Here is a 27,993-nt window from a genome sequence, read left to right as displayed (position 1 = left end):
CCGTCGCGACGCACATGCGCTCTGCATGCCGCCGCTCGTGGAGTGTGCCGGCGCGATGAGGCGGGAGTAGCTTTACTATCTGTGTGCGATGCAATATGACGTTAGTCTCGAGATAGACTTCACGAGGGCGCCGCCGTCCTGACCGTGCACGTACCTCCATCACTCTCGCGGTATCTAGATGCGTCTACCACATGGCGGGCTCGTCCGTGTCGTGCACGGGCTGGACACCCTCGAAGAACGACGTGAGAAACAACGCAGCAGTGCAGCACCCCCGCACATGCGCCGTCCGTCTATCTATACCGAGTGTGACAACATAGAATGAGGAAACACAAGTATGAAGGGGACGGAGGTGCAGTCGTGCGCATGCGGACCTGCGGCTTGCAGCTGTCCCCAGAGCGAGTCCGAGTGCTGCCAGACGAGGGGTCAGAGTTATACTTCGAGCGGCTGATAACGCAGACACGTACGCTCGGCGCCGACGTATCGAGCATACTGTACCTGCCCGACCAATCCGGCGGGTCACAGGTCACAAGGACCCCCGCCGCCCCGCATTTAGGCAGTTGTCCGGGGTCACAACGGGTCCCGCCGCTCCAGGCCGTATCTCGCGGCCGGTCACACTCAAAAATCGCTGCCCCGGCCGCCCTGCGGGGCCGTCGCACCGCTTTGTGGCACGGATGGTCACAGTCGCGGCCGGTTCGCGCCGCTTTTTGCGTTCGCGCCGGTTCGGGACCGGCGGTCACACCCCAAACCCCCCGCCGGATTGGTCGGGCAGGTACAGTACCCTCCGCCTTGCGGGCCCCGCGTCGTACGCCTGCAGGCGGCCGCAGCCGCTGGTGTCGTACGGGGCAACCAGCTTCTACAAACCCAGCGCATGCGTGCACGCCCTGACTCGCCTCGCTCTTCGTCAGCGCGTATGCTGCACTCCGCAGGGGCACCGGAGGCACACGCCGGGAGGCCTCCTCGGCTTGAACGTGAGCTCTGGAAAACCCGTAGTAAGCTACATCCGTGCACCGATGATGAAAATATGGGCAGGAGCGACAGCCGAGACGCACTCACCGGACAGAACTCGCCGGCCCTCAGCGTCGGTGCCGTCGCTCTCGACGGATTTGCCACTCACTGCACACGAGACGTCGGTCCATCGCACGCGCCTAACACGTCTCCAGGCGTCTTCGCCGAGCGGGGGCAGCACGGCCAGGTAAACGCTGACAGCAGACGTGCGCGCATGACAGGCGGACAACGGATCGCATGCGTACGCGATATGACGCTGCGCGGGTGCCAGCGCGGGCGTGCATACGGCAGCAGCATCGCACGCGACGGAAATGCCCCACGCAACGGTGCGTTCGTTACGAAACGAAGGTGTCAACGGCACTACCAGACTTTACGGGTTACGGACGAAGGCTCGACGGAGTGTCCTCCCGGGTCAACCTGGACGCACTCGCCAACGAAGTGACAACCTCCGTGCGAGCCTGCCCACCGTCGTCAGCTCAGAGCTCGGGCGCGGGGAAGCGCATGGTGCGCGGCGTTCCATGACACACACCTGCACGAACACGACGAGGCACACGCCCCCAGAAAGACCGGATTATACCAAATCGACCGCATCCTGGGACTTTAACCCGCCGTCCCGACGTGAATCATACCGCTCAGCGTAGCCCACCGTACGTCGGGAGAGAGCAGGGAATGCGTGCTTTTTACTTCCGCTGGGGAACACGCAGGGCACGCGCCGATATGCGCGTTGCACGTATCTGCAGGAGCATGCGGACTTACGGAAACCAAGCGCTCGACACTACATCTCGGACCTCCTTTCGCAGATACCATGGTTCGAGGCAACAAAAATCTATGGCACTCACCCTATGCGCTATGGGCCTCTTCCGGAAAGAGGGGGTAGGAGAGGTCGAGTCTTCAAGGAACAATCTGACAGATGGGCCCAATGGAGGGCCTCGTATTGAGGCTCAGTTTGTAGGCCGTGAGATGGGTAGAGACAGCTGAAGCGAGTTGGATGGGTGTTTCGCGGGCGGTAGTGCGACGATCATAAGAATATGCTCACAATATGCGGCCGCGGCGTCTCCTCTTCTTGGACGCCATAGAACGGAGGCGTCATGCCGAGACTAGGAAGGTAGACGGAGTGGAAGCTTCAGAGTCCGGAGGGTATACCTGATCAGCCATCGACGGAGTTATTTTGCGAACGTGCACGGACCTCCATCGACCCCGCGATGTTCAGGTGCGTGCACAGAGTGGCAGGCTCAGCACCCGCGACGCGCGACTCCAGGGACAACGCAGCAGTGCAGCGCCTCGCGCGCAAGCCGTCCGCTTACGTATCCCGCGCATGAGAAAGCAGCACGCGGGGAACCAAAGACGACGGGAACGTACGGTCGCTAGATCTGAGCCCGTAGTGTTTCCTGCAGGTCGTTTTCGCCGAGCAGCATTCGGGGGATGCGAGCGTGTCCATGCGGACCTGCCGCTCATCCCAGAGCAAATTCCGGTTCTGCGAGACGGGTGGTTGGGGATCCAGTTCGGGCAGCTGGTAGTGGAGGCGCGTACCGTGATTGCGGTGAAGTCCATGGACCTATGCGTCTCCTTCAGCGTATCGTTCCTGTAGGTCCATGGCGTGTGGCTTACCCGGTGGGCGTCGCGAGGTCGAAGAGCGCAATCTGCTTCAACGCGGTCGATCTATAGTAAACCGCATCTGCATGGAGTCAATAATCAGGATATTGGTAGGAGCGGCGAGCGGAATAAATGTACTGCATAGAACAGACCGACCCTCTGCGTCAGACGGTTGTGGGCAGGCGGCACACGGGGCTACGTGTGCGCTGGGTGGGCACGCAGATAGCTGAAGGAGTGGGCAAAGGGCTTGGACCTGCCGCATGCGCAGACGGGGGTCGGATCGGAACGCGGGCTTCGTTTTTCGGGTGAGGTGGTGGGCAGCGAGATGAGAATAGATAGCTGCAGGAACTTGTAGACAAGGAACTTGTAAACTGAGAGCGATCCTTCAATTCCGAGCGATACCTGTGCCGACGAGCGAGTGGTGTGGCATTCGGAGCGGTGGTGAACTTGAAGACGCAGAAGGAGGATAAGAGCCACGAGGGGTGGAGAGATGTTAATGATCGCTCACATCTCGAGGAAGGCTTCCGCGAGCGGTGCGACTGGTAAAAGAAGACAGACCAGAAATGCGTGGGTTCTCAGACGCGTCTACCAATACGCCCCTACCCAGCTACACGCCCTCTCCAAGACCGTAGACGTTTATTGTGCGTGAATTTTTCGCCTAGAGACGCGAGTTTCGTGGCCGTCTCCTCCTTCGGAGCGTCACTGAACAGATGATTTGTGCTGAGGCTACTACCACGCTTGAACCGGAGAGCAGAGGCTAGTACGAATCCCGGGAATTGGTAACGTCCACTCGCGTGTCAGTGATGGCAGGGGTTGACTGAGAGAGAGGAGAACTACGACGACGACGTTTGCAAGAGACGAGGACGAGCGAGCAGAGGCGAGCAGGCAAACGCCACAGCCGCGCAACCACGACGCAATGACGTCACGCGTCAGACGTCCTGCCCGCTGATTGGCTCCTAGCAGACGCCTGCCTGCTCGCAGCCTCGCACGCAGCCGTCTCCACTCTCTCTGCATCGACACCGTGCATTCACCAAGTGCAACGCATGAAAAGTTTTTAAGGTTATGCAGACGGCGAGCGGGTGGAAGCGAGCTAAGAACGCAGATCAGTCAGATCTGCGTAACTATGTAAGTGAGTCTGTTCCGGAACATAAAGAAAGAGAATAACGAGCTCACCTCACACAGTCGGGAATGAACGTGTGAGGTGAGCGAGGGTGGTCGCCAGCGAGACGACCCAGAAAATTGCGTTAACATGTGTAAACAAAGAGCGTGTAGACCCCCGCGCCGTCGCGCTCCAGGCGCGACCTTGCGCGAGTGGAGGAACGAAACAGAGGAGCGAAAACATACGACACGCGGTAGGCGCTGACTGTAAAGAGGAAGTCGGATACTATAAACGGAAGTCGCGCCTCTGCGCGACATAACCAAGCGCCCCAGCTCCCGCTGCGAGCGCTTTTGCCCTCACGGCGCGACGTCCAGCCCACGCTGAGACGATCGCACCTCGCGGTGCGTCTGGCCTTGCCGCGACGCCCCGCAATCCTCAACAAAAGTACTTCCAATAGCGTCTCTACAGGTACATACTCTCTATCACTCATCTGATCTACGCGTCTACCCTCACCCGATGTCGAACGTACGTCCTCCTTCGTCCGCGCTCCCCTCTCGTCGTCGATGTTATAGGCTCATCAAAACGCTACCTTCTGGGCACTTTATTGGCATGACATTCAATTGGATGGTGTTACCGGGGGAACCGGAGACCAAGCCATCGCAGGCTCTCTGCACACAAACGACCGGTTGTACGTTCTCCATACATGCACCATTATCACAACACCGCACTCACCGCTGCCTCCCCCTCGCCGTCGACAGTCTGATACAAATCCGGATGGACTAATTCGGGTTATGAACGCTCTCGAGTGCCATCGACTGCATCGTTTTCCCTTCGCACGCATGACGGGACTCTCAATCCAGCCCAAAACGCTGCTATTACTTACCCGGCCGCTCTACTTGCCGCCTGCCTCTGCATCTCGCCTGCTGCTCACAGGTTTCTCTCAGCACACACCTAGGCTACCCACCCGCTGAAACGGAAGACCAAGACGCAGGCTCTGCGCATCGACGGTACGTGCTTTGGGCGGCGTCATGGGCGCCGAATGGCCACGTAGATGCGACACGGACGGTGCGGAGACCTCCAGTCCGATGACTGAGGACTTAATGAGCCATCACAGTCTCTTCGCGCACTCACCACTGGCGGTACGTCCAATTCCGCGCCATCGTTACATTAGCGTACTAGCATACGACGCTAGTAGAACCCTATACCCGTACAGAACGACTTTGCTTATGCTTTCGCTACGATGCGCTCTCAACCACCGCCGACTACACCGTCTTCCCTTCACACGAACGGCGACTGATCTGCAATCTGTATCCATCCGGGAACATATGACGGTCAATCTGCACATTAAATATTTTAAGCACTCTCCGTAATTTTTCAGCGCGCTCTTTGAACGGGCACAGCGCGCTCTCTTTGTACGGACTCAGCCTCTGGGGATTTCGCTGCTTAGTCAGAAAAACTGACATAAACTACCATAAATGGTAATGAAAACGCAGTGAAAATTAAACGACCATGACCGGGATTGAACCCAGGAGCCACGAAAAGGGGCAAATGCATTAAACCACTACGCCAACAGGCCTTAGAAGTAAATATTGTGTTCATATGATAGATGGCGTTTACCTGCTCTCTGCGGAATCTTATTCCGGCATCAGTGAATGTCTCTTTCCATAGCATCAGGATTAGCCATTCAGTATGAGTCGTATTAGACAGCCTATGGAGTATAATTAAAGTGGCCTTATTTGCGAAGTAAGACGGGCAGATTATAAGCAAGGAAACATAACAGGTGTGGTTCTCCGAACATCAGGCGCCCGTCGGCTTTTCGGCACTATACCGTGTATTGATTTACTATCTTCCTTAGCAGTGCCCTTGTATGGGACACTAGTCTTATCACTACTCCGTACTAACAGGATGCTTATATAATGTTAATAGGGCCCAAAACGAGGGACTCCGGCGGCGAGCTCTCTTTCGAGAGTCAAAGAGAGCTCGCAAAATTCAAGAAAGCGCGCTCTCGCTACAATGAAAGAGAGCTCGACCGGTCAGTTCAAAGTAAAAGCTCAAATTAATAAATGTGCAGAATGACCGTCATAGGAACACCGCTGCTCCGCCCACGCTCTGCTCGCCACCCGCCCTTGCATCGCGTCCACCGGCCACGCGTCGCTCGCCCGCACGCCCTCAAGCTACCTATCCGCTGCAACGCCGATACGAATGGACGGGCTCGACCCAAGCTCCGCACATCGAAGGTGCGTGCCGCGGGACATTATGAGCGCTGAATAGGCCCATAGATGCGTCGCGGACAGCGCGGACGCCGGATCAGGGCAGGTCTCTGCGGCGGGGACGGACGCGTACGGGCGGAATATAGCGTCGCCCCCGCTCTCTGGTGCACCCGTTCCAGGGCGGGCTCGACACGCAGGGTGCCCAGTCGAGTGCGCCCTTGTCGGCCGCTGTGGGTCCGTCGGTGCGTCTTGTCGCTGCTCGAGGACGCCGCGGTAGACGTCTCTTGTCCTCCGACGCAGAGAGCGCACGAGCGGAGGGCCATACGTGTGCAGAGAGCGTCCTGTGAGCGGAGGGTCTCTTGGAGCACGGCTAACCCCCCCTTCCGGCGGTCCGGGGTGCGCATACATATGTACACCGTGCCCGCTCCGATTGCTTCTACATGCAGGTACAACGAGCCAGCCGGAGCATGTCTGCAAAGAAGGCTGTAGCGATGTGCCCCGCGATGCGGTGTCTACCTGCGACTCTCGGTGGACGTAAGCCCGGTTCATACTTCTTTCTCTGTGTGGGCACGTCTGATCCAGGTGTCTGGATCCTACGAGAGCTCGTTGCGTGTAGGAGCATAGAAATACCAACGTGAGTCCCGCTTTACATTTGCACCCGAATCGTCGCTCACCCGCCTTCAGGACATGCTGCATGCGCGCCAGAGGCGTCCCCGGAGGAACGACATTGCCCCATGGATCTCGGCACCTAGCTAGGTGAGCGCAGACCTGCACATCACCTCACACAGACTCATGGTAATGCTCCGTCGCCATTGCAGAAGCAGTGCCATGCCTCGACGTCTTCGGAGCTCGCGCACACCTCTACGCATGCGATGCCCCGAAGCGCTGCACATGTGTCGCCGCAGCCGCTGCATGCGATATGAGATATTTGACATCAACGTACGTACCTCAAAGTCCAGACATCGTGCAGGGCGCGTCTCGCGTTCGCGCAGGCGACGCAGACCACGGCGGTGGAATTTACATAGCCTACACAGGTGTCCTGTGCTCGCGCCCCGCGCCCCGTGATCTCTCTCTGTATAGTACCGTGAATGTATGCCGGTGCATATCAAACATTGGTCGACAACCGAGGCATCATGCCCTCCGAGTTTCACACCACCCATAATATATACACGCAATGTAAACGACCTAGTGAGCCTCATGTCGTCCGTACGAGGCGCAGTATACGTGCGTAAGTACTACATATCCTAGCGTACAACCTACAAGTCGATGTTGCTCCGAGCTTATCGTACAAAAAAGGGGAGGAGTATACTGTACTATCAGGCCGGGTACATATGAAGAGTAAGCGAGCAGAAGTCGTCGATATCGAGTCTGGTAATCGAAGGCATGGCAGAGGAGGATCACAGATACTGTATACGAAGTAGGTAGTCAAGGGTGGAGCGGTATGTGCGAGCGTAAAGTAAAAGTCATGGTGTAAGTGGGATGTCTTCACAGTTATCGTCTAAGTGTGAGCCCCAGTCCCAGTCCGAGTCCAACTCCGAGTCCGAATTAGTGTCCTGAGCCAAAAGCCGCGGAACATCCTGTGGAACTACGGTATATGGTTTCCAGTCCTCTTTATAATTTGCACAATACTCAAACCGCAGGTCATTGCGAAATCCAGGCAAGACATCCCAGATGTACGCAGCGTGCCTTTCCGGGTGTTTGCAATATTCCAGACGGAGGCTGAGGCTGAGCGGAGCACGAGCTCTGCCAGCTCGGGTAAGAGCTCCGGAAGGCGCTGTGAGGAACCGACCACCTCCTCGCTCGTGCCCACAGCCTCCATGCAGCATGCGTGACCGCGCCGATCGTGGCTGGAGCGCAGGACAATCGTCTTCAGGATCCCGGGTATTGGACGACCTGTGGCTACGATATGGAGCCAACCTGGGAATCTGGGGCTCACATCCCACCGGTTCAAAAAGACCGTGACAGAGCGGAGAGCAGGAAACAAATCCCTGAAGAGACTGATGTACACTTCTAGGGTATGTAGATAGTGAGCTATGTGACGTAGGTGGACGGAATTCCACGTACCGGGAGTATGATAAGCGTGGAAGACCAGCTCCGTAACGGCATACCCGAATATGCGACCTACACCACTTATTCCAATGTTATCGGGCTTCCAGTATTTCTATGCAATTAGTAGGTCGTGAGTCATCTCAAAATCTGTGATAGAAATGACGGGCTTGCCACTATAGTGCCCGAGTCCAGCCGGAGTCTTGTAAGCTTCCGGCATGCTCGTAGGTTCTCCACTGTGGTACACAGATTCTGGAAAGCCGCAGCAGAACAGCGCTCCGATTTGATCTTATTCTCTCCTATGGACAGCGTAGCAAGGTTGGAGCAAGCCCACACAACGTCGAGCATCGCCCTCAAGGACTGGAATTTACACCACCACAACTCCAAAACGGTTATACTGGAGAAGAACGGCAGACGCATGCGGAGTACTCGGAGAGGGGGGCCACGCTCAAAGCTGATGCTATGGCACACCAAGGACCGCAGATGTGGGAAAGAGTGCATGAAGAGTTCCCCTGCCGTGCTGAGATCAGGTACTTTGTGGCGAACATCGTCGAGAGGCCCTAGCGCGAGCCCGGAAATGGTGGGGGTGTTCAGGGATTTCCGAATGGCTGTGTTGAAGCGAGGGAATTGTCGGCTTTGGATGAGGCACGGGAAGGTCCAGAGGAGGTACTGCGCCCGGACGCGCCATGCGTGACAGGTAAGAGCGCACGCGCACAGTGCTTTTTGCGAGTTCCAAGCTTTCAGGGGCCGCGTTGGCCAGCCGCTGCCAGTGTCTGGAATCTCGACGTATACCAGGATTGCGTCCATGACCTTCTCGCATAGCTCGATGGGCAAGAAGCAGAACTCCATGGACGGCGAGACAACGATCGGCGATGGTGCAATTCCGGTGATACTGAGCCCTATATTGGTAGGTTGCTCGATGAGCTCGCAGCAGTTATGGGAGACCTGGGGATGGATCAAAGTGGACGTACACAATCCTCGTAGACTCGCTATTAGAGATTACCGAGGTGCGATGCGGGAGGGCGAGGAATGGGGAGCAGTTCGAGTGGCCCGGGCGGACGTGGAGGTGTGTGAGGGGAAAGCCACCAAGGACGGGGACGCGTGTGTGTGCATCGCTTCCTCTCGTCCAGGCGTCCCCTGTTCATTCGGACCTCGTACACCGCGAGCCAACTGATCCCGGCGACTTCGATGACACTTCCATGATTTTTCAGAGACATGCTGGCTTCTGTCATGATAGGGTTCTGTTCATCTCTAGAACGTATTTGCCTGCTCGTCCACATATACAATCAAGCTCCCGAGTCCCGTCACAACGGCGATGCCCCCAACACGGATAAATGCGAAATGAATCGTCCCATCGTCATGAGTGTGCTGCAGCCGAAGCCTCTCGTAGCAGTCAGTACACGTCGTGTGAGCCCCTGTCATTTCTCCTGATATTTTCAGTCCGACATCCCCGTCATCGCTGCACGCCCCCGATGATATAGCGCGCTCCCTACACGGGAGTGTGGGGGTCGAAGAGACGCCTGACGTGCTTCCAGCCTGGACACGGCCACGGGCGGCCCATGTGGTCGCACTGCGCCTCGTTGCGTCCATGCTACCGCTCAGTGCGGTGCATGACAGATCTTCTTGCAATTGAGCGTCCTAGGCTTGCAGACGCGACACGAGACTGACGCTGCAGTACGCCGGGTTGCCGTGCTGCAGGCTTACCGCCGCCGAGTTGCATGAGCGCCGTGCCGAAGGGGCCTTGGGGTTCAGGGTATGCGAGTGGTTATTTTGGGAGTGTGCGTACTGCGGGAGGAAAGTGCATGGTATACGCGTATTCCGAATACACAGAGGCTTTTCTGTGGCTACACTGCCATATACGTAGGGCCTGCATATCGATGGTAATCGTCCTGTAGACAGACTGAATGCATACAACGTCAGCGCTCGAGTACAAGGCGCAATCTATGAACACTCCACCTGGTGGGTCTCCGGTATGCCCGCAGGGGCGCATTCTAACATTCCCGGCGAGGGACAGTGTCTCACAGTAGCCTGGAATTTCGAAAAGGAATATATTCAGTGATAGAAACAAAGAACAACGTACGTACGTACAGGGGTAGCACCTCGGCGCGCTTCAATGCTCATGGTCGAATGGATTGGGCATCTGCAGCGGGCAGAGGGGGCTGCGAGTGAGTGAGACCCCGTGCGAGATCGGTTTCGTCGCGTCTCACTTCATTGGTGCGATATTCAAAGCTTCTGCGAGAGCCATTCAATCGAAAGACCTACTACTAGTAGAAGAGCTTACAAGAGAGTCATACGCGGTTCCAGTGAGGCGCCGATGGTGCTTGTTTGTCCGTGCTGGGTTGCAGATCGCACACGACACGAGCATGCATACGCACGCTCATCGTCGACCATCACGCGCGCACCGAGTGCCTGCGCGGCGCGGCCGTGTGCTCCGCGACACAGCGTGACTATCACGACCGCTGCAATGCAACGCTCGCGCCGTTGCTGGTCGTCCTAGCCCAAAGGCGCGGAGCTCGAGATTTTCCTGAGCGCAGGCAACGCATCGCGCGCAGGGGGCGGTGTCTCCACAGCCGGAGCGAGTACTAGAGCAGGCGAGGGCGCCGCAGACGGAGAGGAGGGAGGGACAGACATCGTCGCCAGATGGAAAGAGCGTGCAAGAGCCTGAGGGTCCCGAGGACTGGAGGAATTGACGGGCAATGCCTTCGCGCGCGGCCCCGAGCAGCCGAGAGACGGTATCTCGCGCATGGAGGGCTGTCTCCGGGGAGGAGGGAGAGCTTGACTTTCTCGAGCCTCAGGCGCAGGCACCGCCAAGCGAGGGTGCAACGGAGAGGCGTGCTTCGTCTTTGGAATGGCGTTATGGTCAGCGGGGTGGAGAGCGAGCGCTGGTGGCTGGAGAAGGTTCAGGAGAGCACAACGGTTGAGAAATAACACATACCAGTAGCGCACGGATTGACCGTCTACGAGAACTTTACACGCCGCGTGACATCGTGGAGTCTCTTGACCGCGCTGATCACGGCCTTGCGCACGATCTCGCGGCACCCGTCGGCCTTCTTCTGCCCTGACTTGCTCATGAGCGACGTAGGCGCAGTGAGAGTATGCTGTGGCGCGTCGTAAAGCGAATGAGTCGTACCAGGGCTTCCAGGCGTAGAATGAAACGAAGATCGGAAGCGTCGGGGCGTCTACGCTCGTGAGGGGGACGGTTGGGTCGAAAAGGCGCACGTGTATAGACAACATCGCCCTAGCGAGATATGAGGCACGGAAACGAAAACGAGAGCGGGGCCGAGAGATCATCGACGTCCTTTCCAGGATCGCAAAAAGCTTCCTCGTCATTGGTGAAACGCGAGATGGACTGCAATCGCTGCACCGAGTTCAATGGATGCAGAAGACGGCGCAACAGTTAAGAAGACATACCAGCGGCACGAGGTCTGCAAATACGTCTACGAAGACTCTATTCTCCTGTACGCGGTCGCGGGACCTCTTTGCATCGTTAGGCATGTCTCGCGGTGCTCGTCTTCGTCTGTGCGATCTTGTCGCCGAGCGAGAAACGCGAGTGCGGTTTCGGTGTGCCATAGAATAGATATGTCGTCCAATAGTAGGGCTAGTACTCAGATGAAGAAAGAGCAGACTTTAGGAGCTCCGTGGCCCCGATACTCGTTAGGGAAGCAGTAGAGGGACAGCCGGGGTGGATGGAAAGCACGTAGAAAGACTGAGAAGTGCTGGCGAGAGAGCAAGAGCTCGAACGAGGGAGCAGACGAGTGCGAGAGACCTTGGAGGTCTCTCCAAGCTCGGGGCGGCGCAGAGAAACTCGAGGAGACGACAGCGCCCACAACGTGATGACGTCAGGCGTCGGACGTCCACTGGACGTCGTGATTGGCTCCTCGCAGACGCCCGTCTCTCTGCTCAAACGCAGTCGTCTCCGCTCTCTCTTCCTCAGCCTGCATCGACACCGCCCACCCTGGTCCTACATATCTCGGGAACTCTCGCCTGTGTCTCTAATCTGCGCATGAATTAGGTCGCTGGTTCTTCCTCTGCTCTCAGCTGTCTCTCGCTCTCTGCACATCTGCCGCTGCTGGGAGCGCTGCGCCCTCTCGCTCGATATCCGAAGTAAGTCTTCTCCCCTCTATCCATTCTCCGGTGTCGGTGTTGCTTCGAGGAGGCTCTTAGTGCGCTCCTATCCGCAGGTCATACTCGCGCGACTCTGAATGCGATGGGTGAGGACTTACCGAGCCATCACAGGCTTTCTGCGCACAAACGACCGGCTGTACGCCGTTAATACTTGCCATAGAACTCGCCGTCTACCATCTAAAGTCATCCAGGGGTGTGTGAGGCATTGATGAGCGGGCAAACAAGGTGAGCAGAAGACCTGTGGAAAGGGTAGAAGCCGGTGCTGGACGATCTATGTCCGGGTTGCGGGCTTATATCCCCTGCGCAGGACAAAAGGCATCGCCCACGGGTCACCGGAATAGACACCCAGAGCCCAAGCTCGCACATAAGAGCAACAAATCGACGGCGTACATGCGCCGCAACGCGCTCTCAAATACCTCCCCAACTACGCCCCCTTCGCTTCATAACCACGACGGGATCTCTGCATTTTAGAACCAGCCTAGAACTCTGCTTCTCCACTGCCGCTCTACTCGCACCCTGCTTTCGCCTCTAATCTGCCGGTCACAGGACGCTGGCTCGCACTCAGACTAGCTACCTGCCCGCCACACCTGCGCTCAGACGAGCACGGAGATGATGGAGGGCGAGAGCCTAGCTCCACGCATCGAAGGTACGTCCTTTTGCACATCGCTGGAGCCAAATGCGAAACATACGCGGATGGCAGCGACGCACACTCTGCGGCGACTCACGCAGAGACTGCGCGAGTCACACACGCTAGATACTCAAGCACACGGGCGATATATCACTTCGCACCCGCTCCCCGGTACGGTGGTCTTACGGCGCGCTCGACCAGCGGGATGCCTAGCTAGGTATGCCCTCATTTGCCACTGGATCTGTATGCGATCTCTGTGGAGGACGCCGCGGAGACATCTTAGGCAGACGGTGTCCCGTCTGGGGGGAGCGTCCGGGAGCACGCGAGTCTCCTCCATCGCTGTCGGCGGTCCGCGGTCCGCACAACTAGAACACACCCGCATCGATTGGGTCGAGATTTAAGGAAGACGGGCTCGCTGGAGCGCGGGATATCACGACTGCGAAAAAGGCTTTGGTTTCCAGGTGCCCCGTACGCGCACGCGGTCTCGCTAAATTTACTGCTGGTCATGCATATATGAACGCTGCCCGACGTCCGCGTACGTAGGCTACCGCCCCGTGCGTCTTTGCGTTCGGTGCATGTGTGCTCGCAGGCGTCAGGGTAGCCGCGTCATCGAACGGCACCAGCTGCAGGCATACGCCCTCCGTCGCCTCCCCAGACATCTCCGTTCGTAACGAAGGGCCTGCGGCGGAACGCAGATACCACGGCGGATCCGTGCGTGCCCATACTCACGACCATAAATACACGCATGCTGATGCGCCCTCGGGTCTGCAGACTGGTAGTGGCGCGATCGGCGCGATCAACGAGCACCTGCGCGTCCTGTAGGTCCCGGTCGTAACGGGCACAGTGCAAGGCCACCTCTTCGCGCACGCCGCTGGGTGAGGACCCAAGATGTTTCCTACACATGTTGTAGGAAACATGTGAGCACCGTGACGCATCGCGCCGAACACGCATCTCCGCGCGTCTCGGAACGGGGCCAGCATGGTCGCGCAGGCCACCACCACACTTCGCGAAGACCACAGGTGCGCTAGGAGCACCCCTTGAGCAACGACACCGGCCCATGGGCTTCGTCCCTAAGGGAGGTAAGTGCAGACTCGTGAAGGTGTCTATGATCACTGTCGCTAACGCACTCGTGCCATCGCCGAAGGAATGGTCGGTCGCGAGCACATCCCCACGCATGCCATGCTCCGAAGCACGACACATGCGCAGCGGCACCTGCCGCGCCTCGTAGGTAGTTTCTCAACTCCAAAAACGTGACCTGGTCTCCTTGCGTGGTGTTGCTAACCTCGCCCTCGACCATTCGGCGACCGCGAGGCTGCAGGTTTATGAGTACTTTGTCTTTGGCCCGGGTCCTGTGCAGGTTCTCCGGATGCGCCCTCTGTATTGCACGCTCATGACCGTGTATTATGTACCTGTTCAGCCCGTGACCAAAATACTGCATCTCCTGAGTCCCCGCGCCATTCACAATATGGACACACAGTATGGACAGCCCTGCGAGTCTCGTGCGGTCTGTGTTTCTAAGCATTCCGCACCGAGTACTATGCATTTATGCGTACGAACCGCAAGTGACTACGGGACCCCGTCGTCCATCAGGTAGGTAGGGAAAAGGAGTATGTGTACACTGGAAACGCGCTATCGAGATGGGTACAGACTGAGAGAAATATAGTGTGAAGCAGTCGAGGGTAGTGTTGAGTAAGCAAGGATACAAGTAGTCGAGGACAGCGTGTATCGAAGCAACGAAGTCAAAGTGGAAAACGATGAGTGAGTAATGGGGATAATCACTTCGCCACCGGTAAGGTATACGGTTTCAAGGCACCACCACCCACCGTACGATATTTAAACCGCAGAACATTGCGCATCCCAGGCAAGACGGACCAGATGTACCTTGCACACTTCTCCGTGTCCTTGCAGAAATTGAGGTGGATTGTAAGCTCCGCCAGCCCAGACAAAAGCTCTGGAAGCCTCTGCTCGGAACCAACCACCTTCTCGCTCGTGCCGACGTCAAGCTCGCAGCAGAAGTTGTTTTCCATGCCGTGCAGGCTGTCCAGGACAATCATCTTTAGTCTCCCGGGGATTGGGCGACCGACGGCTATGATGTGGAGCGAAGTCACTTCCGGACTTTTGTCATCAAAGTTGGAGAAGCGGGTGACTGTGATTGAGCGCAGAGCGGGAAATGACTCCCTCAACAGGCTGCGGAGTGTCTCTAAAGATTTCAAGTGTGAGCCATGTGTCGCAACTGGACTGCGTTCCGCATACCGTGAGCACGGATCCCAAACCTCTCCAAGTACAGCTCCGTAACGGCACACCCAAACACGCGGCCTACACCACTTAGTCCGGCACTAGCGGGGCCCCAGATTGGCTGTATAAACAGTAGGTCATGAACGGTCTCAAAATGAACGGCGGAACATGTGAACTTGCCTGTAGGCTGTATATGCCTAGATAGAGCCTTGTAAGCTTCTGGCATGCTCGTAAATGCTCCACAGCGGCCGACATCTGCCGGAGCGCCGCGGCGGAAGAGGGCTGCACGTTCAACTTGGCGGCACTTATGTTTAGCATAGTGAGGTTGGGGCAGGCCCACACAACGTCCATCATCGCCCTGAAAGACTGGAAGGTACAGCTCCACAGTAGCAGGGTGGTTATGCTGGCGAAGAATGGAAGACGCATGCGGAGCAGTCGGAAAGGGGGTCCGCGGTCAAAGCGGACATCGATACACCGGAAGTGCTGCAAACGGAGGCAAGGGCGCATGAAGAGCTCGCTTGCCTTGCTGGCATCAAGCACTTCTTCGCCCCCTAGCGTGAGTGCGGTAATGGGGGATTCTTGGACGGTCATGGTGAAATGGGCGAGGAATGCATCATTTGGGATATGCGGGAAGGTTGAGAGGCGGTACTGCGCCCGCACGCGCCACGCACGACAGGTAATAGCGCACGCGCACAGCGCGCGTTGCCCGTCTACGGGCTCCCGATAGCCTAGCGCACTCGAAGAACCGAGCGGGGGACCAAAATCGTAGCAGTCTGTGAGTGCGTCCATGACGGCCTCGCAGAGCTCGATTGGCAAGCGACAGGACTCCATGGGGGACGAGATGACGATCGGCTGTTGCCTGTCTTCCGGAATAGTCCTTGTACCTGCAGGATGTTTGATGAGCTTGCGGAAATTTGGGATAGATTGTGATGAGAAGAATGGACGTACGGGAAATGCACTGACCCAGGTGTAGGGCGTAGTTTGGAGCGTATAGATGTGTGAAATGTGAGGGCGAGGTACGGGGAGCAGTTCGAGTAGCGGAAGCCTCAGAGCGAGGTAGAGGAGCAGGAGTACGACAGGGACCCGTGTGTATCTCGTCCAATCCTTTTCCCTCAGTCTCCCCTCTGCTCATTCGGACCTTATACGTGGCAACATTACCGGTCGCCGCCGCTTGAAGTTTTGAAGATGTCTGAAATACATCCGCTCTTCTCGTGTAATAGGGTTCTGTTCATCTCCGGGACCTGACCACTGCCTCGCAGTGTGCAAGCTTGATCGATCTCTCAAGTTGGCGCCGCCATGCCGATGCTTCCACCGCGTTAATTAGCTTCAGACGCATTGCCTTATACATGCACTTGCAGCGTCACTTTATCCATCCAGTCAGATTCTTGTTCCAGCGTGGTCCATGTGCTGCGAGGACCGCCTCTCGTCGCCCGCCGCGAACAGCACTCGATACCACACTAATTTTCATTGCAAGAGTGTTCGCAGCCGCTACCCATATGTATATGGACGCGGGACAGTTCCCCATAAAGTTCACGAAGCGCCCCCGGCCACCGAGCCGCGGAGTCGACACTCTAGATAAGCGATATCGGAGTGAACGCAACCGTGCAGCAGCCCACACACGAACCGCAGGTCTGCGCGTCTGATGTATCAGCGCGCCGATCGCCGGAGGACATGGACGGGGGAGACGTACATTGTCGAGGTCTACGTTGTGCCCGTAGAGTTGCGGGTCGTATTCTTCGTCGAGCCGCATCCGCCAGAAGCGGTAGTGTTCGCGCAGATCTGCGGCGTGCAGCTCGTCCTGGAGCCAATCCAAGACCTGCAGGAGTGCAGCACGGGAGGTCATAGTTGTGATAACGTCGTAATCCATGGAACTACGAGTGTTCTTCAGCAGTTTCTGCACATACGATGCGCCCGGCATGACCAGTGAATATCGCGACAACAATAAGTCTTCGGCTCGAACTCGGTCGATTCGTGGTGCATCGCATCACGCCGGTAATGAGTGTTCTGGTAGGAACACCCCGCCAGGATAGGCTTACCGTACAGAACGAGCCGGCCCTCGCCGTCCGTGTTGTCGATCTGGATTGGCTCATGATTCATGACATACACAATGTAAGTCTCGTGTCGAGTGCCGGCGCCGTGTATACGGTTGACATGTCTCCGGGATGGTCCGCCACAGGATGCGACATGTTCTCCGTGCCCGGGGTGAGCATAAATAGGTTTATACTGATAGCACAGACATGAGCGGGTGGACAGCCGGAGAAAGGAGCGCGTGTATACGGCGCTTGAAGCTACGCAATTGCCAGCGCGGACGCGCATACGGTAGCAGCACCGCCCGAATCCTCGTGCATTCGGGACATGCCCTGTTCGATGTGGTAGCACTCAGTGTGAGCTGAGCGTGGACGATACACATCGGACTCACGGATGATCACCGCCGGAGATTTCTTCCGAGTCGAACGTGATGCCCTTGCCGACGAGGACCGGCGGCGCGGCGTCGGCTGCACCTTGTACATAGCTGAATGAGGATCAGCGCTACGAGCGACTCAGAGTCGTCGTTGATTATTCACATTCCAGAGAACTTGGCCGGTTCCGGAGCGCCCTCGGTGACTGCAAGAAACGTTGTTTTGTTAGAAATAATAGCAACGGTGTAAGGATACAGAACACTTCCGATACTCACCATATCATTCTCCGCGGTGTACGCTACGAGGCTCGATGTTGAGCTCATACGCACTCGCAGCCAACACGCTCGACCCAATTATGTCGTCGACAATGACTTCCGAGTCGATGCAAGAAACGATGGCAAATTCGGCCTTGATGCGCATCCTCATTAGCTGAGCTGTTCATGTTGAGTATCCACTCAACGCAGCCCATCGCGCGATATGCGCAGCGCCTACGGTCGTGTTCATATTCATGTGATTTTTCGCGGTGAGAAGGAGCGCGAAGATGGTCTTCTACTCGCGCTGAGCAAACGCGCGGCGCACGACGCTACGCACGTTAGGCATATTTGCGGGGCGTATACAGCGCAATCAGGCCTGAGCAACAGCACAGGTCCTGCTCGCGCGAACACCGTTCCAGGAAATTGCCTCCATTCTGGGCGGGCAACACGAAATCATCGGACTCACCGTCGGCATGGGCTATTGGAGGTCCACAAGCGGTCAGACGTTTTTTTGCACTTCAGCGTGGAAGATTAAAGCCTCGCATGCTTGCCTCAGTGATCGGGGATCCGGCGACCGAGAAACGTCGGGACGAGACTGTACGGGGCGAGAATAGTAGCGGCGGTTGAAGCGGGCTCAAGGGATGCTGAACGCAGTGCAACGGTAAGAAAAGATCGTATCAGCGACATGAGAATCTGCGGACGCACGCACCTATTGAGACTTTGCTCCTGGGCCTTGCAGGGCCGTCGCAGATGCTGCGAACATTCTTGAAACCGCTGGCTACGACGTTGCGCATGGCCTGGCCGTGCTCGTCACCCATCCTCTGCGCGAACCTGTTAGCGAGAGACGCGAGCCCAGTGACAGTATCCTCCGGCGTGCCAGGCTAGCGGTATTCGACTGGGAAGCAGAATCAGAACGGTTGCAGAGCGTCGTGGTATGAACGCATGCGGCGGAGGTAGCAGAGGTCGAGTTGGGGGCCAGAGGGACCACGTATAATGACGACGGAGTCCTGGTGAGATATGAGCTGGATGAGAGAGGAGACCATCCTGAGCCAGAGAGCCGTGTTGACGTCTTGGATTTAGGCCCGGCCGACTCGAAAGCAGAGCCCAGGGCGGCTTCTTGCCCTTGTGCAGTCGTGCAAGGACGCTAGGCCCGGGGGAGATGAGAGGCGGCGCAGATAGCGACCGCGACGCAATAACGTCACACGTCGGAGGTTACGATTGGCTCCTCGCTGGCGGCCGTCCTTCTGCTCGAACGTAGTCGTTTCAGCTTTCTTTCTCTCTCCTTTTCGCGCGCATCAATGTCGTCGAAACTCACTGCTGTACGTGTCTACATCGTGGGAGGTCATCGCTCAACACCGTCGGTGGACGACTGCAGAAAGATCGTAGCGCAGCACCCTAAATGCGAGCCGCTAGTCTGCACATCCGATGTATCAGCCCACAGATCGCGAGGGAATAAAGCTCTCGGGAGACGTACGTTGGCGAAGTCGGCGTTGTGCTCGTAGATCTGTGGGCCATCCCATCAGGCGGTATCCGCCAGAAGCGACCGTGCTCGCACAGATCAGACGTGTGTATCTTGTCAGAGATCTGTAGAAGGCAGTCAGACCGCTTTATTGTACCATGCGCGGTTGGGAGATATACGGTAGACGCGCAGGAGTACATGTCGCCTACGCCCAAGCGCATGGAGCTGCGCGCGTGCATCAGCGAACACATCATCTGTGCATATGATGCAGCGCTTACACGGTGTGTGTCACATAGATGAGCGGCTTCAGCCAAATCGGCCTACCCGTGGTATGTCGCATCTGTACGGCCATGATTTAGATAACGGTAAGAGGAGCCGGAGGCGGGGAAGATATATCGAGGGAACCGAGACTCTGGTCCCGCAAAAATTCTTCTGAGAGAGCGGAGAGTACTGAGGCTTCTCATACGCAGGGGGCGTAAGGCGAGGGTCAAAAGGATACGTAGGCTTCGTCTTCAGAGTGAAGCTGTATGCGGTGCACTTTTCAGCGATCGCTGAAACGAGGTCAAGGAATGCTAGCAAAAAATAACGTACCCATACACGTGTACCAATACTTTGCTGCCTTGCACACTCTTGCAGATTGTGAATCTGCTTGAAACTGCTCCTGTTGGCCTTGCGGACAGCCTCGCGGCGCGCGCTGCCCGTCTTGTGCGCGAACTTGATACGGAGGGATGTGAGCGTGATGATCGTCTCCTTCTGCGCGCTGTAGAGCAGATGCATCTTTCCAAGGCTGCATAGCGTGGCCTCGAAGGCAGAAGGGGTCCTCCCAGAGATTCGTGGCGTCCACGGCCGTAATCGAGGCGAGAGCACGTAGAAAACCGCCGCTGGCGAATCAGGATTGTCGAGAGATCTAGAGCAGTTCGAAGACGGCCGGCTCAAGAGAGCTCCTCCGTCCAAATCGCAGAGATTTATGCGTAAACAATCGATCGAGGAGGGCGCAGGATGGAAGAGAGCCATGTCAAGTAGCTGAAACTGCCGCAGCGACCACCACGCGATGACGTCACGCGCGAGTCCTGATTGGCTCCCCACAGACGCGCGTCTCCCCGCTCGAACGCAGGCGTCTCCGCTAAGCGCTTTCTCTCTTTCTGCACTCGCTGCTACCTCGGTCTATACTCAGATTGTGTCTTCATCTTGGGAGCTCTCCCTGCGTCTCTGCTCTGTGCATATGTCTGGTCATGGTTCTTCCTCTGCTCTGTGTTACTCGCACCGTCTGCGCATCAGCCCCTTCCTGCAGAGAACATCGCCCGCAGTGCATATTTCTAGAGGAGATTCACCGAATACTATCCAAGGTAGGCCGTCTTCTCCTGTTTCGTGCTCTGATCTAGTTTGTGCTTTGATGGGATGCATCGAAGCTTGAGCTGGAGGCTGGAAGCTTGAAGTGCTGCTCGCTATGTTTCGTGATCAGCACGGTCGCTTACCGGGCCATTGCAGGCTCTCTACGCACGAACTGCCACCTATGCGTCCTCATTTATTGCGCAACCACCGCAGCAGTCCACTCAACCCCACCTTCCCCTCTCCGTCGACGGCTTCACCCATGTCCGTAGGCCAAAGGGACCGATCCACGGTCTGCGGCAACACGTTCTCGAGCGACTTCGACTACATCGTCTTCCCTTCGCGCCAATGGCAGGAGTATGTATCTAGCCCAGGACGCTGCTGTCCCGCCGCCGTTCTGCTTGTCAGAGAATGCCACTCCCGCGCACTCAGACTACCTATCCGTTCAAACGGATGGACAAGTCCAAGATTGCACATCGAAGATACGTGTTTCGTTGCATCATGACTGCTGAATGAGTGCATAGATGCGACTGGGACGGTGCGGAGACATCCAGTCCGATGACTAAGCACTTCCTGAACCAGTACAGTCTCTCGGCGCTCTCTGTACGTCGTCTAATCCTGCGCCATCGTCTCATTACCACACTCACTACCGCCTCCACGTCGATAGTCGGACCCCAGATCCGTACGGAACGACTTAGCTCATGCACCACCTTCAACACACCGTCTCCCTTCGCACGAATGCCGGGAGGTCTGCATCTGCATCTAGATCTCATCCGGGACGCTGCTGCTCCGCCGCCGCCCGGCTTGCAGGCTGATTCTGCATCTTGTCTTCTGGTCACGGTACATTCGCATGCCCTCGGGGTACTTATCCGCTGCAACCCGCAGACGAATGGACGGAAGAGATACAAGCTCCACACATTCAAGGTGCGTGTCTCGGGACATCACGAGCACTGAATATCGAATGGGCCCATGTACGCGACACGTACGGCACGGACATCGCGGACCCGGACTTAGGGCAGGTCTCTGCGGCGAATACGGACGCGTACAGGCGGAATATCGCGTCGCCCCCGCTTTCCGGTGTACCCGTTCCAGGCGGGCTCGACACGCAGGGTACCCAGCCGAGTGCGCCCTTGTCGGGCGCTGTGGGTCCATCGGTGTGTCTTGTCGCTGCTCGAGGACGTCGCGAAGACGTCCCTTGTCTTCAGACGCAGAGAGCGCACGAGCGGGGGGACCCTACGTGTCCAAAGTGCGTCCCGGAGCACGGCCAGCCCCTCCCTTCCGGCAGTCCGCGGTGCGCGTATGTACACCCTGCGCGCGCCGATTGCGTCTACATGCAGGGACAACAAGCCAGCCGGAGCACGGCTGCTAAGAGGGCTATAGAGATGTGTCCCGCGATGCGGTGTCGACCTGCAACTCTTGTTGGACGTCAACCCAGTTTGGGTTTTTTTCTCTGCGCGGGCACGTCTGATCCGGGTGTCTAGACTTTACGAGAGCTCGTCGCGGGTAGGAGCATAAGAATACCAACGTGAGTCCCGCTTTAGATCTGCACCCGAATCGTCGCCCGCCCGCCTTCAAGAGGTGCTGCATGCGCGCCAGAGCCATCCCAAGAGCAACGACGTTGCCCGATGGATCTCGGCCTCGATGGGGTGAGCATAGACGTGTACACCATCTCACACAAACTCATGGTACCGCTCCGTCGCCATCGCAGAAGGAGGGAAGAGCCTCGACGTCTGCGGGGCTCGCGCACACCTCTGCGCATGCGAAGCCCCGAAGCGCCGCACATGCGTCGCCGCGGATGAAATATTCGACATCAAGGTACGTACCTCAAAGTTCAGACATCGTGCAGGACGTGGCCAACCTGGCGTCTCGCGTTCGCGCGGACGACGCAGACCGCGGCGGTGCAAGTTACATAGACTACACAGGTGTCCTGTGCTCGCGGCCTGCGCTCCCTTTCTGTATAGTACCGTAAATGTATGCCGGTGTATATGATACATTGGTCGACGACCGAAACATCATGCCCTCCGAGTTTGGAGGCCACCCATAATATATAGACGCAATGTAAAAGACCTAGTGAGCCCGACGTCGTCTATCCGAGGCGCAGTATACGTACGTAAGTACTACATATCCTAGCGTACAACGTATAAGTCGATGTTGCTCCGAGACTATCGTACAAGAAAGGGGAGGAGTATAGTGTACTATCAGGCTGGGTACATATAAAGAGTAATCGAGGAAAAGTCGTCAATATCGAGTCTGGTAATCGAAGACGTGGCAGTGGAGGATCACAGATACTGTATACGAAGTAGGTAGTCAAGGGCGGAGCGGTATGTGTGAGCATAGAGGAAGAAAAGTCATGGTATAGACAGGATATCTTTGCAGAAGTGTGAGTCCAAGTCCTGGTCTTAGTCCGATTCCGATTCCGATTCCGAGTCCGAGTTCGAGTCCGAATCGGTGTCCTGAGCCAAAAGCCGTGGAACATCATGTTGAAGTACGGTATATGGTCTCCAGTCCTCATCAACCTCTTCACGATACTCAAACCGCAGGACATTGCGCAATCCAGGCAAGACATCCCAGATGTACGCAGCGTGCCTTGCCGGATGTCTGCACTCCTCCAGACGGAGCACGAGCTCTTCCAGCTCGGGTAAGAGCTCTAAAACACACTGTGTGGAATCGCCCACCTCCTCCCTCGTGCCCACAGCGTGCCCACAGCATTTGAGACCCTGGGCCCAGTGATCGCACTGCAGGACAATTGTCTTCAGAACGCCGGGTATTGGACGACCTGTGGCTATGATATGGAGCCAACTTGGGAGTCCCGGGTTCTCATCCAACCCGCTGAACCAGACCGTGACAGAGCGGAGAGCAGGAAACGAATCCTTGAAGAGAATGATGAACGCATCTAGGTTATGTAGATAGTGAGCTATGTGACGTAGCTGGGCGGAATTCCACGTACCGGGACGATGAGCACTTATGAAGATCAGCTCCGTAACGGCATACCCAAACACGCGGCCTATGCCACTTAGTCCAATGTGAGCGGGGCTCCAGAATCCCTATGTAAATAGTAGTATGTGAGTTATCTTAAAATTTGCAGTAGAAATGACGGGCTTGCCTCTATGGTGTTCGTGTCCAGCCAGAGTCTTGTAAGCTTCCGGCATGCTCGTAGATTCTCTGCCGCGGTGCACAGATTCTGGAGTCCTGCAGCAGAACAGTGCTTGGATTCTATCTCATTTACTCCTATGACCAGCGTAGCAAGGTTGGAGCAGGCCCACACAACGTCGAGCATCGCCCTGAAGGACTGGAAGGTACACCCAAACAACTCCAGGGAGGTTATTCTGTCGAAGAACGGCGGACGCATGCGGAGTACTCGGAGAGGGGGGCCACGCTCAAAGCGAATGCATTCGCACATCAAGATCTGCAGATGTGGGAAAGAGTGCATGAAGAGTTCACCTGCCATGCTGAGATTACTAGCAGGTGCTTTGTTGAGAAAGTCAAGACTCCCTAGCGCGAGCCCGCAAATGGTGGAAGTGTTCAGGGATTTCCGAATGGCTGTGCTGAAGCCGGGGAATTGTTGGCTTTGGATGATGGACGGGAAGGTCCAGAGGAGGTACTGCGCCCGGACGCGCCATGCGTGACAGGTAAGAGCGCACGCGCACAGTGCTTGTTGCGAGTCCCAAGGCTTCTGGGGCCACGTTGGCCAACCGCTGCCAATGTCTGAAAACTCGACGTATTCCGGGATTACGTCCATGACCTTCTCGCATAGCTCGATGGGCAAGAAGCAGGAGTCCATGGAGGGCGAAACAACGATCGGCGACGGTGCAATTCCGGTGATACTGGACGCTATATTGGTAGGTTGTTCGATGAGCTCGCAGCAGTCAAAACCTGGGGGTGGATCAAACTGGACGTACACAATGCGCATAGACTCGCAATTAGAGAGTACGAGTATACGAGGGGGGAGAGCGAGGAATGGGGAGCAGTTCGAGCTTCCCGGGTGGACGTGGAGCTGTAGAGGAGAAAGCCACACAGGACGGGGACGCGTATGTGTCCATCGCTTCGTCTCTTCCAGGCGTCCCTGTTCATTCGGACCTCGTACACAGCGAGACTACTGATCCCGGCGACTTCGATGAAATCTTCCATGATTTTTCAGATACATCATGGCTTCTTTCATATATCATAGGGTTCAGTTCATCTCGGAAGCCTATTCGCTAACTCGTCCACATATACCAATCAGTGCGACATGAATCATCTCATCACCAGTGTGCTGCAGAGAAAGCCTCTCGTAGAGGTCAGAGGTCTGCGCTGATATAGTGCGCTAGATTCACGGGATCGAGGTAGTCGAAGAGACGTTCAAAGGGCTGCAACGTGGACAACGTCGCGGGCGGACCATGTGGTCGCGCAGCGCTTTGCAGCTTCCGTACCACCGCTCAGCGCGATGCATGACAGATCTTCTTGAGTGACGTCGGCTTGCAGAAGCGACACGAGACTGCGACTACGATAAACCGGGTCAGAGCGCTGAAGCCTTATCGCCGTCGAGTCGCATGAGCGCAGCGCCGGGAAAGGGCCTTAAGGTTCAGTGTTTGCAGGCGGTAATTCCGGGAGTGTGCATACCGCAGGGGAATGCGCAAGGTATGTTCGTATTCCGAATACACAGAGAGAGCTCTGTGGCACCGCATGCATATAGATCCCTTAGATTGGAAGTAATCACCCTGGACACAGATAGAATGGATCTAGCATCAGCGTTCGAGTCCAAGAAGCGGTTTTTAATACTAAACCTATCATACAATGCGGTGAACTTCGCGCCCTTTGCAGCCCTCGCGGCGAGGGACGATATCTCGTGGTCGCCTAGAAAGCAATATATTCAACAAGAGTCGCAAAGAACAATATGCATACGCACTAGAAACGTACCGCGGCACGCTTCAACGACCATGGTCGGCAGAGGGGGTTCTGAGCCCTTGCGTCCCCGCGCCAGACTGGTCCTGGTGCAGATGCGCCCCATCGCACAGCGGCTCTCGTAGAGCGGTCGTTGCAGGTCTGCATATCGCGGACGATACGCGCATGCGCATGGTCGTCTTCGGCAATCGCCCGAGCACAGAGTTCCTGCGCTGCGCGGTCGTGTTCCGCGACGTCGACACATCGCGTCCATGGCGCCGGCGATCTCGGCGTCGCTCGCGCATATGCCGTTGCTGGGCATCCTCTCCCAAGAGCGCGCAGCTCGAGATTGTCAAGTGCGTCGACGAATCGCGCTTGCAGGTGGCCGTCCTCGTCAAGGCCAGGGTGGGTATCAAGGCGGGCGGGGGCGCCGCATACGGCGAGGAAGAATGGACAGACATCATCGGAAGATTAAACGAATATGCGAGCAGGGTTTCGGGGGCTCGACGATCGAAGGGCATTTGCTTCGCGCGCAGTGAATAGCAAGGAAGCGGAGGCGTCCGTTTCGGGGATAATTGTCTCCCGGGGAGGAGGGAGAGGTCGAGATCTTCGAACCTCGGGCACAGGCACCGTCAAGAGAGGTTCGGGGGGAGAGGCTGGTTTCGTTTTGAGAGTTCAATTGTAGTCAGCACAATGGACAGCGACTGCTGGCGGCTGAAGCGAGTTCAAAACATGCCACAGATGGTGAAAGTGGGAGAAAATGAATACCAGTAGCATGCGGATGGGCAACTTCGCGTCTGCGAAGACTACGCACCCGCGTGCGCCCTCGCTGAGATCGCGGACCTCCCCGACAGCGCTGACCACGGCGTTGCGCACGATCTTGCGGTGCCCATCAGTCTTCTTCTGCAGAACTTTTTTTTGCCTTTGAAGCGCTATAGAGCGCATCAATCAGACCAGGGCTAGCGGGCACAGAACAGGAGAAAGAATGACGACATACAGATCCTCGTGGAATCTACGCTCGTGAAAGGGGCGCTGGGGTCGACAGGTAGCACACTTATAGACGACATCGCCCTGGCCAGATACGGGGGACGAGACTACAAACGAGATCGGAGGAGAGGGAACATCGACGTCCTTTCCAGAACGGCAGGGTCCCTCTTCGTCATATTGCTTGCTGTGAAGTGGACAGCGATAGCTGAAGTGAGTTAAAAGGATGCTGCAGACAGTGCGGTAAAACCATACCAATGATACTAGGGCCTGCAGATACGTCCACAGGGAATTTACTCCCGTGTACACGCTCGAAGAGGTCACGAAACGTCTTGCATTGGGGGAAATTCAAGCAGAGAGGAGAGTGGCGGCGGCAGAGAAGTAGAGTTCTGGTCCTTCTGGACTAGACGTCGCCCATAATGCAGATCGTCCGTCCGTTCGAGGGGATGGCGGCACAGTCGAAACGGTTTGTGAACGCGTCAGAGCGCATACACCTTGCAGGATAGTCCTGCTCATGCATGAATCGTGGTTACTCCCCTGTGGCCTGTGCGCAACGTCGGCTTTGTGCGCTGTGGAAAGGATATGAGCCTGGTGCAGCACCGTCTTGTACCCTTTCCACAGCCCCTCCACTCACCTCAATTGCCCTTTCGTCAACGAACCCTCCGTCCATGGCCAGGACTGGATTGTTTTTGGCGAGTTAGAGGCCCTGGAGACTGCTTCATTGCGAGGATGGCGCAGAGATCGACGATGGACAGCCGGTTGTTCATGCGCAGAGCCAGTGATGGCTCGGTGAGTACACATCCGTCGCATGGGTGGTAGTCCTCATATAGCGCACAGAATATAGCAGCACCTAAAGAATCCCATGTAGATGATGATGAGACGGGAGCGCGGACTAAGGGGAGAGGACCTAGCTGGCCCAGCGCTGACGTGCGCAGGCGGACATCGGTCCGAGTCGGCGAGAGAAGCACGGTCACGTGGTCGTGCTTCTCCCGCTTCACGCGGCCTGCATTTTCCAAGCGCCGACGTCTGTCTCCCGCAAGTCGTCCTGCCACGTCCCGCATCTAGACAGGACTCCAAGGATAGCGACAAGCCCGAGTGCATGCCTCGGATTTTTCGCGGGGCCTGGAGACTAGCTCGGACCTCCATGTACCTCGCTCGCTGCGTTACTCGCCACACTCTCCGGATCTCGTCTACTCTCTTGGATCTTGGCTCCCGTATCTCGCCAGGCCCTGCGCTCGTTCAATGCTTCCACAGGAGTGCACGCCACAAAGCTCGGTGGACTTTGCCACATCACCCATTCAATCGAAGACCGCTAGCCTTCGCATGTCACATGCATTCTATCGCGCCCCGGACAACGACCGCGATCGCGTCTCTCGGTGCATATTTAGCCCCCGATCGGTTCTGCATCAGCATGGGCATGTCTGTCATACGCGGGAATACGGGCGGTTCTTCTACAATATGCGCCTCTGTGCTAGCGATCGCACAACTTCAAGCCAAGTCAATGCATTCGTTTCTCCATCTCTCTACCCGCTCATGTATGTGCTGTCACAACAGTATTGCGGGGTGTGTGCAATGAATGGCAGGCTCGTTTACATGGACGACGTCGACTCGATCTATCCTGTAAGGCCATCTTTCCCGCCCATCCTGCCGGTAATGCTCATTATCGCTATTCAGGATCGCCGTAGACGCGATACTACGGCTAGCCCGAGTTCCTCATCAATCTCGCGACATTCACAAGGCAGAACAGGCAGAACATACGCAGAAGTT

General features: G+C 56.8%; 1 protein-coding gene across 1 annotated transcript; it reads right to left on the bottom strand.

The window, feature by feature from the left end:
* Positions 1-184: 184 nt before the first annotated feature.
* TRAVEDRAFT_110681 (Zn-dependent exopeptidase) lies at positions 185-26,309 on the bottom strand (the record flags this gene model as incomplete). The annotated part of the gene is made up of 10 exons (XM_008035233.1): positions 185-294; positions 16,628-16,812; positions 16,959-17,056; positions 17,086-17,164; positions 17,234-17,330; positions 17,371-17,453; positions 17,506-17,610; positions 18,178-18,287; positions 19,459-19,873; positions 26,236-26,309. 10 exons carry the CDS (start codon positions 26,307-26,309, stop codon positions 185-187), a joined length of 1,356 nt encoding a protein of 451 aa, XP_008033424.1.
* Between the last annotated feature and the right edge of the window lie 1,684 nt (positions 26,310-27,993).

The sequence above is a fragment of the Trametes versicolor genome, assembly GCF_000271585.1.
Source record: "Trametes versicolor FP-101664 SS1 unplaced genomic scaffold TRAVEscaffold_1, whole genome shotgun sequence".
Lineage (NCBI taxonomy): Eukaryota > Fungi > Basidiomycota > Agaricomycetes > Polyporales > Polyporaceae > Trametes > Trametes versicolor.
This window is presented reverse-complemented; position numbering and strand designations above follow the sequence as displayed.